The 12,331-nt window shown below is 38.2% G+C and overlaps 1 protein-coding gene across 5 annotated transcripts; it reads left to right on the top strand.

Annotated features, from left to right (window-relative positions):
- The first annotated feature begins 3,646 nt into the window (after positions 1 to 3,646).
- On the top strand, positions 3,647 to 11,626 carry LOC136973086 (ADAMTS-like protein 5). 5 transcript variants are annotated; one of them, XM_067267775.1, is made up of 12 exons: positions 3,647 to 3,795; positions 6,835 to 6,928; positions 7,409 to 7,551; positions 8,695 to 8,767; positions 9,264 to 9,369; positions 10,041 to 10,168; positions 10,244 to 10,367; positions 10,432 to 10,509; positions 10,568 to 10,731; positions 10,798 to 11,062; positions 11,132 to 11,191; positions 11,255 to 11,626. In XM_067267775.1, exons 2-12 carry the CDS (start codon positions 6,866 to 6,868, stop codon positions 11,554 to 11,556), a joined length of 1,506 nt encoding a protein of 501 aa, XP_067123876.1. In that variant the 5' UTR covers positions 3,647 to 3,795; positions 6,835 to 6,865; the 3' UTR covers positions 11,557 to 11,626. The 5 variants fall into 5 exon arrangements, with proteins under 5 accessions (XP_067123876.1, XP_067123880.1, XP_067123879.1 ...); XM_067267779.1 differs by lacking the exon at positions 3,647 to 3,795 and adding an exon at positions 4,468 to 4,891; XM_067267778.1 differs by lacking the exon at positions 3,647 to 3,795 and adding an exon at positions 5,934 to 6,034.
- Positions 11,627 to 12,331: the final 705 nt, after the last annotated feature.

The raw sequence follows: 12,331 nt of genomic DNA, 5'->3' as shown, positions 1-12,331 counted from the left end.
ATTTCCTTACAAATAATGCACGGGTCCTTACATTAGTTTTTCACCCCAACTCACTCCACAGACGAGACACTGAGAGGACTTTTTTCATCAAAAACATTTTTGAATTTGGGTAGGCTCATAAAGAGATGGCCGGGTAATGAAGCGGGGTAAATTTATGAAAGATTTACATATACAGTGTAGTGTAGAGGGACGAAAATAATAAAACACCCGAAATGCTCTAATACCTTTTTTCACATCTACAAATTTTCTTTGGAGTTTAAACAAAGTCCCACACACCCAACATGGCTTCCTAATTTACAGAATGTATAGCATCTGTCGCCTGAATATTTACATAGTAATACCCAGGAATTGAGTGATGTTAATATACATTTTAACACTTTAAACGCTCTTGAACATAGTTAAAAATAATTGTAAAATTGTAATGAAAATCAATGCTTCCGGAGGGGGCCGTATTCTAATCTTTCACAAGCCGGTCACTGATTGGCTTATCATTTGAATTAGCCAATCAGCAACCGGCTTGTGAGAGACGAGTGACCAGAATACGGCCCCAGGTAAATGATGTATGCATAAAAATGTCACAAGTATAGCCAATGAGAATCTGTCTTCTCTACAGCACATCATCTATATTCTGCCAATCGTACAGGTCCAGTAAACCGGAAGTGCTGCTGTTATTTCCGTTTTCCTTCCAAGGCTCTTAGCTAATCAACGCAATTAAAGGATCCTTAAGTGATCCTTAACCTTACGTATGCCGCTCAGTGGGATCCTTACTTTCTCTTCTTTCTATCTTTTCATCCTTCTTCTTCTTCTTCCTCTTTATTCCATCGAGATTTTAGCCTGTTGGCCTTTTCTCCAATGTATACTTCCCCTTCTCCCGCCGGGTAAACACTTTATATGCGGCCATTGTCTGTCGTGAAAATAAAAAGAAAGTTACTTGGCTAGTGCTGCCATCTGTCGGTATTAATGTCATAAATCTTTTTTATTGAAAAAAATAATAAATAAAAATAAACCTACGAAAATTCTCAGAAATACCACTTACATTCTCCATAAACGGTGTAAGTTATGTATAAAGTTCCATCACTGAACTCTCGTAAGATTCGAACCCGTAACCCCAAGCAATAGGAAGACAAACACGTTAACATCCCTCCAATCCATTATACAGTATTTTCCTTCTATTATAGTGTATTTATAGTGTTATGTATTATCACGCGGCATTAATTTTTAACGGTTTAATAAATTATAAAAATAAATTATTTGATTTTAATAAGATTTAAAAGTGTTAAAAATTAAAACACAAATTTAATTAAATAAAATATCGATTTTTTTCGTGACGCCATCTTTTGGCGAATTTTTCCAATAAGTTGGATTATTAACGTTTTCTAAGAAAGAAGCTTAAAAATGACGTAAAAATATACGTCAAAAACATTCCTTTTTACAAATTTTTAAGGCGGAAAATCTAAAAGTATGAAAAAAGAAATTTTATTTTACGTTAATTCCTCTTAATTTCGCATTAATACGTGGACATACGCCGCCATGGTAAAGCTCAATATGGTGGCCTTGCCTTCTTACGTGTCGTTACTAATACTTTTGTGCCGTATGCTTCTACAGAAATTTGGAATTGGGCCTGATATGTGCCCTATTCACGGGTGCTGCCAAAAAAAAACTTGTTGAAGTTATTATTTTGTCTGAAGCTGAGGGCGGAGTTCAACTGATCTGGTGTCCTGTCTGCTCGGAAATCCACGAAGTTGACCACAAACTGAGCCACGCAGAATTCCAAGTACTAGTTGCATCATTAAGTGAAATCATGATGGCATAGAAACTTTCGTGGAAATAGGCATTTGTAATCCAAATTCAATTTGGGGCCTCTTAACACTTAAATAGCCCTTCCTATCGCGGCACCCTGTTGCATGGTCCCATCAATTCGTTCCCCTTTTATAAAACGTAAAGTACAAGATCCCAATTGTAACTGGTACTCGAGTTGAAGACCAAGATCTTGTATGGTCTTATAGGCGAGTACGTGTTTTTTAGGCCTAAAATCTCCATTGGATTGTAATTCAGAAAAATTGGATTAGTCATAAGGTTAAAAGGAAAAATTTGGTGTTAAAACTAATTGACTTTAAGCGCAATTCAATTCAGAAATATTATATTTATGTTTATATGTTATAGTTTAATCGTAACCTTTTATCAAACTTACTTTTCGCTAGAAGAATCTTGTGGCCTTCAATCATTGCTTATCTGAAATCAAAAATTCTCGTATAATATTTCAAATTAATGGCTTTCAATCTAGTTTAATCTTATCGAACTTTATTATGTATGTATAAATAAACAGATTTATTACTAGTAATCATGGCTGGACTTAAGCTGCTTTCAGACTCTTCTTACGTTATGTTACGCCTTCGTTGATTGGTCATTCGTAACGTAACATAACTTAAGAGCCCTGTCTTGTGGCTCTACGCTATAATATATAATACGCTCTTCTTTCCACCAAATAATATATTTAAAAATATGAGGCCCTAAGCTATTAATTCATAGCATAAAGATATAATGGGGCCTGAGCTATAGATTCATAACGGGAGACCCTAAGCTGCAGCTTAATTCTGGCGGTACTATTAACTAGATGATTTAAAATACAGAATATTTAAAATCTGTAAGGTTTTTATATTCATATGCCTTATTTATAACTTGTTTGTAAATATAGTTGCAGTAGAAGCAAGTGAAAGATATTCGGCATGCGACGTCGTCAATGTCACACAAAGAAGACACTCGCATCCCAAGTGTCCTTGGCCTTGACGTCAGTCTCGTGCTGCAAAATGGGCCGAGTTACCATTCCTTTCTATCTTTATGTGAATCGAAGCCCGATAAAGGAGCGCACCTCGAAATATTATCGATAAGGAGAAGACCCACGTGACAAATTGGTATATAATGTATTGTTTGTTGCCTTCAAACTTAAATCGAAATAAATTATTCGAGTAAAAATAAATTAACTTTTACGTAAAGAGGGAGGAAATTAAAATTTCTCAAGGTCAACACTAATTATCGGGTATATAATTACTGTATAAACGTTCGGTAAGGATTATATTAACAATTATAGAATAATCTAAATTAATTCTACTAGAATTTTATATAGGACGGTAAGAGTAACGATTCTAATGACGTAACACGTGAGTCATAAACACGTGTAAACCATGTTTTAGTTACTACTCTCCGGCTATTTAATAGTTAACTAAGAAACACGTCCATATATAAAGAAGACAGAAGTACATTTGACCAACACCCGAGCCACAGAGGGCCTTAAAATTTGGTGTTTCATGTAAAGAAACACATACTTTGTGATTTTCAAAGAGGCATGGGGCTTCACCTTTTTCGGGCCCTGCTAGACTAAGTATTAAAACTACTCGAGCTCTCGGGCTCTAATAGATAGAGTGTTAACACCTATCAAATCCTTCTGTTCCTGCTAGATAGAGCGTTAATACCTACCGGGGCAATATTTTTATAATAATGTAACCGAATATAAGAAATATTTAGTTTCTAAATTGCCGAATTATCCGCATTTAAATTTTGAAATTTAAATTTCGTGCACAAATGCGTAAAACTTATCAATTTCCTGCGTTAAACAATTGGTTATTGACTCGATCCACACCTGATTTTCGTTCGCTAGGGGGCGCGTATACGGCGGGAAAGAAGGATGAAGCTCATCAGCGCCACCTAGCGAATGTAAAACACATCGGACTCGTCACATGATGGAACTATCCGGTCTCATTGGATCGCAATTTTCCCAAATCTCGAGAATTGCGTGAGGTGAGTTCATTTTCCTCGCGTTTTCTTGCGCATTATTTTTGCATGGGTGCAGAAAATTTCTGCTCAAACATCGTCCTTACCTGTCGTATTAATTGATGGAAATATTCGGAAATTAACACCAGGTCGGTGACATCAAACGGTTAAAAACGGAAGGGCAAACTATCACTTTCGACAATTAGCGAGGGAGGAAAATAGCCAAGAATAACGCTTCCCGCGGTTCATTTTGTCCTTCACACGTCAATAAACCCCCATCTTCGAGTGGAGGGTTTTCAGTGATGACGAAAGATCTCCCGTTCTTTGGCGCTAAGTCGCGTCACTATTAATAGGAACCGGCAGGGGGGAGGGAAACGCCTTTTTTAAACTTCGGTAGGAAGAAAAATCCCGCTAAAAAAGCGGAAAAATTTACGATTATGTTAATTGTTGGGGAACGAAACATAATAATTTAAGAGAAACTTTACAACACGAGGGCTCGGGGGTGGTTTTTTTTTTTATAAGGGGATTTTCTCCTGACAGATCGGAGCGCAGTTAGCGAGAGCTCAGCAATGAAGAATACGAAGAGAACATAGGGATGGATGGATAGATAGACAGAGAGAGAGAGAGAATGGCACCGAGCCATTTTTCCCAAATTATCTCGTGAGATCTGTCACGCGCCGATTCAAACGACGAAGGACGACGCCGCGAGGAATTCTCTCTCTCCCCTTTGGGGTGGAGGCCCGAATTTTCTTTCGGGACTTCACGTCGCCGGGGCGCGTTCTTAGCGTTTCGAATCGGAAACCGCGATAAATTTCACGCATTTCTTACATGACGTAAGGGATATCACGTGTCGCCATTGAAAAATTACGTCAACGAACGGAAAGGTGCCACCAATTTCGGCGGTTCGGCAACACTGGAAATAAACACGAGGAGCCAAATATCGGAAACGTAAACGTGGTGGAAGGTCGCAGGGGTTGACGAGATTCCTATTTCCGGTCGGTTGTTTACAACGGTGGCCGATAACTCCGCGCTTTATCTGCGAAGAGCCGAGGAAATTCTGAGGATGCGACCGACTTTCACTTTTTAAAAATGGATTCCCGTATCATTCTTGTATATATTATAGGTAAGAATTTGCATTTTACTTAATTAAAGCTCTCTTAAAATATAAATTTCGCTTGTTATCTGAGATGCGATCGCCTCGTTCGTCCCATCAATCATATTTTTAGATATAAATTTGCAAGCTCGACTTGGCAGGAGTTTCGGGTATCAAATTCTTTCCCCCCCCCCAAAAAAAATAATTTTTTCTATAAATCCCGTGGATACTTCTTTATTAAAAACATTCGTAAGTATTTTGTAAATATTTACGCCACTTAGATACAGAAGGTGGAATATAACTCGAATAACTAAGCTTTGGGCCGTCTTGTATTTTATACAATATAAATTTACTCGGAATGTAAGCCCGTGCCTTCGAGATTTTCGGATTAATGAGATACTGGGGCGCGAGTTCGATGTTCGGGGGTATAAATAGACACGTGCTACTGGCACTGTAATTGTTAAGGTGTATCATTTATAAGAAGCTACCCCTTTAAAGCGAGTAGCGATTAATAGGTTACCAAAGGCGCCATTTTTTTAAATGTCAAATCAGCATTTCGTTGCGGTACTTTTTTACCTTAAGAATAAAAGCTTTTTGTTGATGAGTGACAGGATGCCACTCGTTTTATAGTGTATACTGTCATCTGTAGTAGAATATCCCCTGACAAATTTTTATTCTACGCCAAAATAACGTTTCTTTGTAGCGTGAAGTTCGAGTTTAAGATGAGTTTTTACCCCTCCACAGATTCACACTAGCTTGTAAGGAATTCCGTTTCCTGTGTTTGTCTACGTGTCGAAAAAATGTTAAGTCTGTTGAATTTTTGCTATGTGAAGAACGGAATCGCTCTCGACGAATGATTAGAACGGTCCAACATGTTTAGTATTGTTCACTTCCCCCAAAGGCATTCCCAAGCTTCCATTGTATAGCTCCGAACCGGAATGGAGTATGTGTTTAGTGGTATTTTTGCTATTCACTTGTCATTTCTAGTCCCCGATTGTGATCCAACCGATGTTTTTTTTCTTTTTTTTTCTGGTTACGTTCGGGTTGGAACAATGCAACACACTCAAACCTTCTCTTCTAGTTGCGTTCGAAAAGTGCAGTTCGCTTTCGGTGTTTAATTCCTGTGTGACGGCAGAGACAATTGTCACGTGCTGATTTCCACTCGCTCGTTGGGTAAGTCCCATTGAATATATAACACACGATAGTATTTCTGGTAACAAGGTTAAATGTTATTAGTCCAATATAGTTTGATATTAACCACGCACGCAGCACGAGCGATAAACTGATACCCGTTGTTCTTTATGCGATACGGAATTCTAGATTTGTAACGATCAATACTGTAAGTTGTTTGTGTGTTGAAAAATCTTATGTTTACGTCGTTTAATGTACTTGTCGATAAGTACGACATCCGGTCTGTAGCTTCGAATTGTTTTGTCTGTGTTGGGAGGGTTCGGGTGGGCCGGTCTCTCTTTCCTCGGAAGTACACACGTGTTATTATTGTCACTATGCCTGTCTGAGAGCATTTTTCCACGCCCCCGGACACGGAATATAATTTATTCGATGGAGTTTGTTTATGGTAAAATACTTTCTTCCCGGTTGGCGTGGGCGCCGATGGGAATCGTACCACGCGGGAATCGTCTCGTTTGTTATTTTACTACCCCCCAAAGTGGATAAACTGTCAGGCGACATTCGAAACTCCGAATAGGCTTTTCAGGTATACGATTTTATAGCTTAGGGGCGTGAGATCGAACGGAATGTTTCTCATTACCCCACTCGTTGAACGCTTCTTTCAACGAATCCGAGTGATTACGAGAGGGGGAGACACGCGATAATCTCGAAGATTCCGAGATAGCGTGTCTCGTACAGCCCCTTTCTTTTGATACAGAAACGATTAATTCAAATATTTAGAAGTGTTTTTCTGGTGTTCATTTTTGTTTATTATTATTCTCTCTCTCTCTCTCTCTCTGTTTTAGGTTGAACAAACTCCCACCCCGTTTCTGCCAGATGGCAGCAGAAATTAGTCTCGTGATGCTGTTCCTCTTCGTTGGACATCTGCAACACAACCAGGTGAGTGCTCTTGCTGTTTATTTCACGTGTTACGTCGAAATTAGTAGTGTAACGGCTCCTGTATACGGGTAAAGTTAATGTCACCGTATTTAACGACTGTAAAAGTTTGTAAGGGAGGTTACTGTGTGTCGTAACAGGAAAGAATTCGTCAATATACAACTACTCGCTCGCGCTAGTCGCTGCGATTTATTGCCCCTTCCGTTGGGAGTAACAAAAATAAAATGGAGGATGCGTTTAAATTATTATTCATTAAGCAACGATGACAGCCTTCGGGATATATTATTACCAGGGCAATCTGTTTTTACAGGCAACAAAATGGATGATATTTATTTAGCTAACGTTTAAACTAGTCTTGTTTACAGTAGTTTGAATTATAGTAAGCTTAATAATAGATTAAAAAGTACCCTTCCTATCGAATTTCCCCACTCGGAAAACCTCGATTTAACAGTTTACATGACTCGTTTCCTATTTTTCCTGCAGGTAAAAGGGAGCTTCTGGCGTCCGGAAGGGGAGGGAAACGCAAGACCTTATCGCAGATCTTGGTCTTCCTGGTCTCCCTGGTCATTTTGTAGCAGAACTTGTGGGACTGGAATCATCTCCAGGACCAGATTATGTCGAGGAAGGTAATAAAAATAAAATAAATAAGTAAATAAACCTTCGGGTGTGACGTTTATATCGAGTTCCATTGTTTTTTTTTTTTTTTTTGTCGTTAAGACGTGCGCATTTTCGGTCTCTAATGATTTTTATATTGTAGACGTTTGTTCATCTCGTAGAATAATAATAATAATAATAATAAGATATATTTAAAAATCGTTTAATCTATAATCAGACTTCGATATAGCGCTACTCTTGTAGAGCGCAATATTGATGTTTGACTTTAATTCACGCGACTTTTAAACTTTAACCTTGTGTACGGATCTACTTCGTTGTTTTTATGTAATTCTTACTGTTCGAGATGCTACGGTTTAGCGTCTCATCCGATTTACGAGCTGAACAAATGGTGGCGCTAAATCGAGGTTTGGATATATATCGACTTTATACGAAATCTTGCTAGGATGAATGTCGAGCTAATGGAAGAGGGGGCTCCCAAAATTGGTTTATTAGTATGTTTTTCACCCTTCTTTAAAAGGGGGTCATGTATTTTTTCCCCAAGATTGCAGAATTACCCCATATCATGTGCACCCGATTCACGTGGTGCAGCCGACAGCAAGACGTGGAACGTCTCATTCGTGGTATCTTCTTGTAGTAATAGCATTCTCCTTCAGAATTTGCTCTGTGGATTGGGAAAGAACTGAAGTGCAATTAATCAATCACGTTGAATCGAAATGGACTTTTGGATTATTTTGACAAAATATGATGTATATTATCAAAACAAGAGTTGTATAAACATTAACAACGTTCAGATATTAATCGGATGATATACCACGGACCTCGTTTTAGCACTTTGTTCCTCGCATTTATTTTATAATTATAAAATAAACGAGTGAGATCGAAGTATAAAAATTAACTTCCAACTTCCTCTGTTATTTAGGTTAAAAAAACTACAGCTCGGTGACACGAGGGATCTTGTTCTGTTCTCAAAGACAGTTTAAACATATTGCCCTCTATCATTTGGTGAAGGAGGAAGGGCCTAATATAGGGTGGGGCTACAACAAGTCTAAATCAGGCTCTTTATATAAAGAGCCTGATTAAGACATCCCCACTATTTGACCTTTTAATAAGAGTACACGTTAAACAGTACAGCAGATCTATTATTTATATTGCAGGGTGGATGAGAATAAAACACAGAATGGATTTTGCCCAGGAGAAACAGTCGAATATAGGATATGCAATACGCAGGTAAACCATTATATCTTATATATACAATATCTCTGGTTTTCACAGATTTCTTCAACCCGCAATTCTGGCTGGTTTTGGTGCATTTGTTACAATTGATACGCAATTTTTTAGAGTTTAAATACGTAATTGGGCATGAGAGAATCTCGTAACACTCTTAGAAGCTTGGAGTATCTCGAAAGTCAGGTTGAAAGCGCCACTCTTTTGTTTTTCAGCTAGTGGCACACCGTATCGAAACGTGATTTTGAATATCTGCATTATTTTATATATAAAATGTACAAAAAATCGTAAAAAGTGTACAAAAAATAAAAGTTTTTATATAAACTTTTAGCATCTTTACGATAGGTTTGTGTGCCACACGCAAGCCAATAACCACCTCACTGCTCTGATCACTTAATGAGTAGTGCGTGGTGTAGTTAATCAATTAACAAGTTTTTCTTCTAGAAGATTTACTAGAGGTATTTCAAAATTAATCTTTGTTTTCTGTTTTAATTTATAGAAATGCCCCTTGGATTCCATAGACTTCCGCCAGTGGCAGTGTTCCCTTTACAATAATCGACAAGTGGCTCAACAAATAGTCACAGAATGGATTCCGTATCTCAAAGGTGAAAGATTAATTGAGAATTTAGTTTTAATTTACCTTTATTCTAAACTTATTACACGTGTAGGGATGAGATAGAGAGAGAAGAGCAGGGCACCGGATATAAAGGGACTTCAAAATATGTGTTTTATATAAAAATATGATAAAAAATTAATGCTTCTTTTGATAAGTACTTGTAAGTTAATTGTTTTATTGATTTTATTTATGTATTTTTACGACTTTTGGATGAAAGGTGGTATCCACACTTGTGACTTGGGCCAGGTCATGTCACATCTGTCAATGCGGGGTGTTTAGTCTCGAGTTATGTGAGTAGTAGTGTTGAGAGCGATACGTGTCACAAAGCACGTGTACTGTGACGTGGCTTGTCGGTAAATATTCCCTAATAAAAAATGAAGCGTTTAGAATTGACCATTTAAGATATTTCAACTTAAGTCGTTGAAAGTCATCGTCCCGCGTGTGAAGTATCTCGATCCCATAGAATCGAATTTGATCTGTAGAAATAAAAAGAATATCATAATGGCACAATTACATATAACGACGTAATAAAAACGTAATTGCAGCGTCACTGTGACGTAATTATATACCATAATAATGGAGTTAGGAGTGAGAAGACGATAATGTAATTGAAGAAACTGATATTTCTATTAATTTTAGATACTTTTTTTAATTTAAAAGGTCGAAACGAATGCGAATTAAGGTGCCAGACAAAGGAGAAGGACCGCCATTACTCGTTTGGTAAAGTTATGGATGGTACTAGTTGCTCCGATGGGCAGGGGAGCATTTGCGTTAATGGCAGGTGTTCGGTAAGAAAAAAAAAAGACTTCTGATGTCGTAATTCCGACGATACGAATGAGAAAATGCTATTTATATTTCTGCAGTCCGTCGGTTGCGATGGTAAAGTAGGATCGAAAGCTCTGAAAGACATTTGTGGAGTGTGCGAAGGGGGCAACAAGACTTGCGTGTTCTACAGGAAAGTATACGTTGGCCAGCCTTCGAAACCCGGTGAGGAATTTTGTTTTCGTTTACCTTTCTGACTTAAATTACTCATTACTCTAATTACGGGTAGGATATCATCGCGTTGCAATCGTTCCAGAAGGGGCTAGTCACGTGGAGATCCGTGACGACAGTCAAACCAACCAACTAGGTAAGGTATCCACTCGAAATTCCCATTGATGGGTGCCTTTAACGGCCATTTTTTGCAGCCTTAACGGACGATCGTCACCGGTACATCGTCAATGGGCCGGGTGTTTACAGTCGCGCGGCTCGTTACGGAGCGTTAGGTACATACGTAGAATACCAACTGTTACCTGGCAACAGGGAAATCATTCGTATTCCTGGACCTACTGATCGGAACTCTTACGTCGTGGTAAGTTTAGAAAAAGTGACGTAATTTATTTTATCATCATTAACTCTCCTTCTTAATTGAGACTAGGCTTTCCTGCGAGGCACCCATCCTGGTATCTACTACCAGTACTGGTTATCGAACGGGGGCGACAAAGGTAACAGATCTCATCCATATTTACAACCCGCACAACCCAGAGAAGAGAAAAGGGAGGATTCTAGGTATCACGAGTACGAGATCGAGGATTCGAGACCCAGAAAATGGAACAACGTCGAAATTATAGTTGACCGGGAAGATAAGGGACTAGTCCTTGTCAAAGTCAACGGGACGAAGAAAAACAGTAGCAGGAAATCAGGTAAGATCCGAGTCTTTAAGAGTGGATGAATGGCCCGGGAAGAAAATAATCCGAGCTTTGCTTCGGAAGGCTGCGCCAGATGTGACAAGGTCAAAGACCCCTCTCGAAATTACTGCCAGAGCGCTTTCGGTAAGTGCGGCTTTTGTTTCCCCCGTTTTCTACTAGCCAAAGTTCAAAGTTGTGCAATTTCAGTTCTAAGAGCCATTGTGACGGACGTGAAGAGGGCCGAAGGGAAAATTCGATACGAACTTCGTGTGATTCGGTCTTTCAAGAGCGGACAACCTCTACATCATAAAGAATATTTATGGACGGCGGATCGTTGTAAATGCCCAAAATTGCGACGAAACAAAGAATATGTCATAATGGCGCGGTTAAGGAGAAGCGGAAGAGAAAGCCGATTGGTGGTCGATCGACGATCCTACGTCAGAAGATACAATCAAAAGAGGGGACGTCTCCTATTGAAATTGAAGGAGAAACTTAATTGCCCCAAGTAATTCGTAAAAAAGTAAAAACTTCTCTTTTACGTCACGGTTGTATATTTTTTAAATAAACATTCTAACGGAATATCGGATTTTCTATTGAAGTGATTTCCATTAATGCGGAAGGAATGGCCATAGATTCCCAGCTCGAAAATGAATTTAAATACCAAACAAACGGTTAATTGGTTTATTGGGCTATAAAGTTAAATAATTGAAAAGGAATTTGGCAGGAGGCAAACTGCTAGGCCGCCATCTCGTGTTAAATATAATAAATAACTTTTAATTTAATTAATTTAACTCCTCCTTACGGTGCTGATGGGTTGTTTGTTACTCTAGCAGGACCTCTGACCGTTTAGCATCCTATTTCTTACAGAATATTCTAAAATTTTATTAATTAATAATTATATTTAACAAGAGATGTCGTCCTGGCAGCCGTCTCCTGCCAAATTACTTTATAAATATTTAGCCTTATAGCCCAATAAAGAATTCGGCCGTTTGTTTTTAATTTAATCAGCAAACATTTTAATTTTAAATACTTTTTTGAAGCTTAAAAAATTAACTAAAAATCGATAACACGCGCTTTCTGTACCGACCTAGCTCTCTAATTAGGGATTTGTATAATAAACGGCGTAGAATAATAAAAAAAAAAAATAGTGAAAAAAATAATTAGCTGAATATACACAAGTCTTTGTGATCTATATATACTACATACTCCATATTACTTAGTCTGTAGATCTATCGTAGCTGGCATAAGTGACATTCTTGGATGTGAAGGAAAAAAAATCAGAAA

Source organism: Centruroides vittatus, unplaced genomic scaffold (genome assembly GCF_030686945.1).
Source record: "Centruroides vittatus isolate TY-2023 unplaced genomic scaffold, ASM3068694v2 contig_3084, whole genome shotgun sequence".
Lineage (NCBI taxonomy): Eukaryota > Metazoa > Arthropoda > Arachnida > Scorpiones > Buthidae > Centruroides > Centruroides vittatus.
Note: the sequence above shows the minus strand (reverse complement) of the source record. Positions and strands in the feature narration are given on the sequence as shown.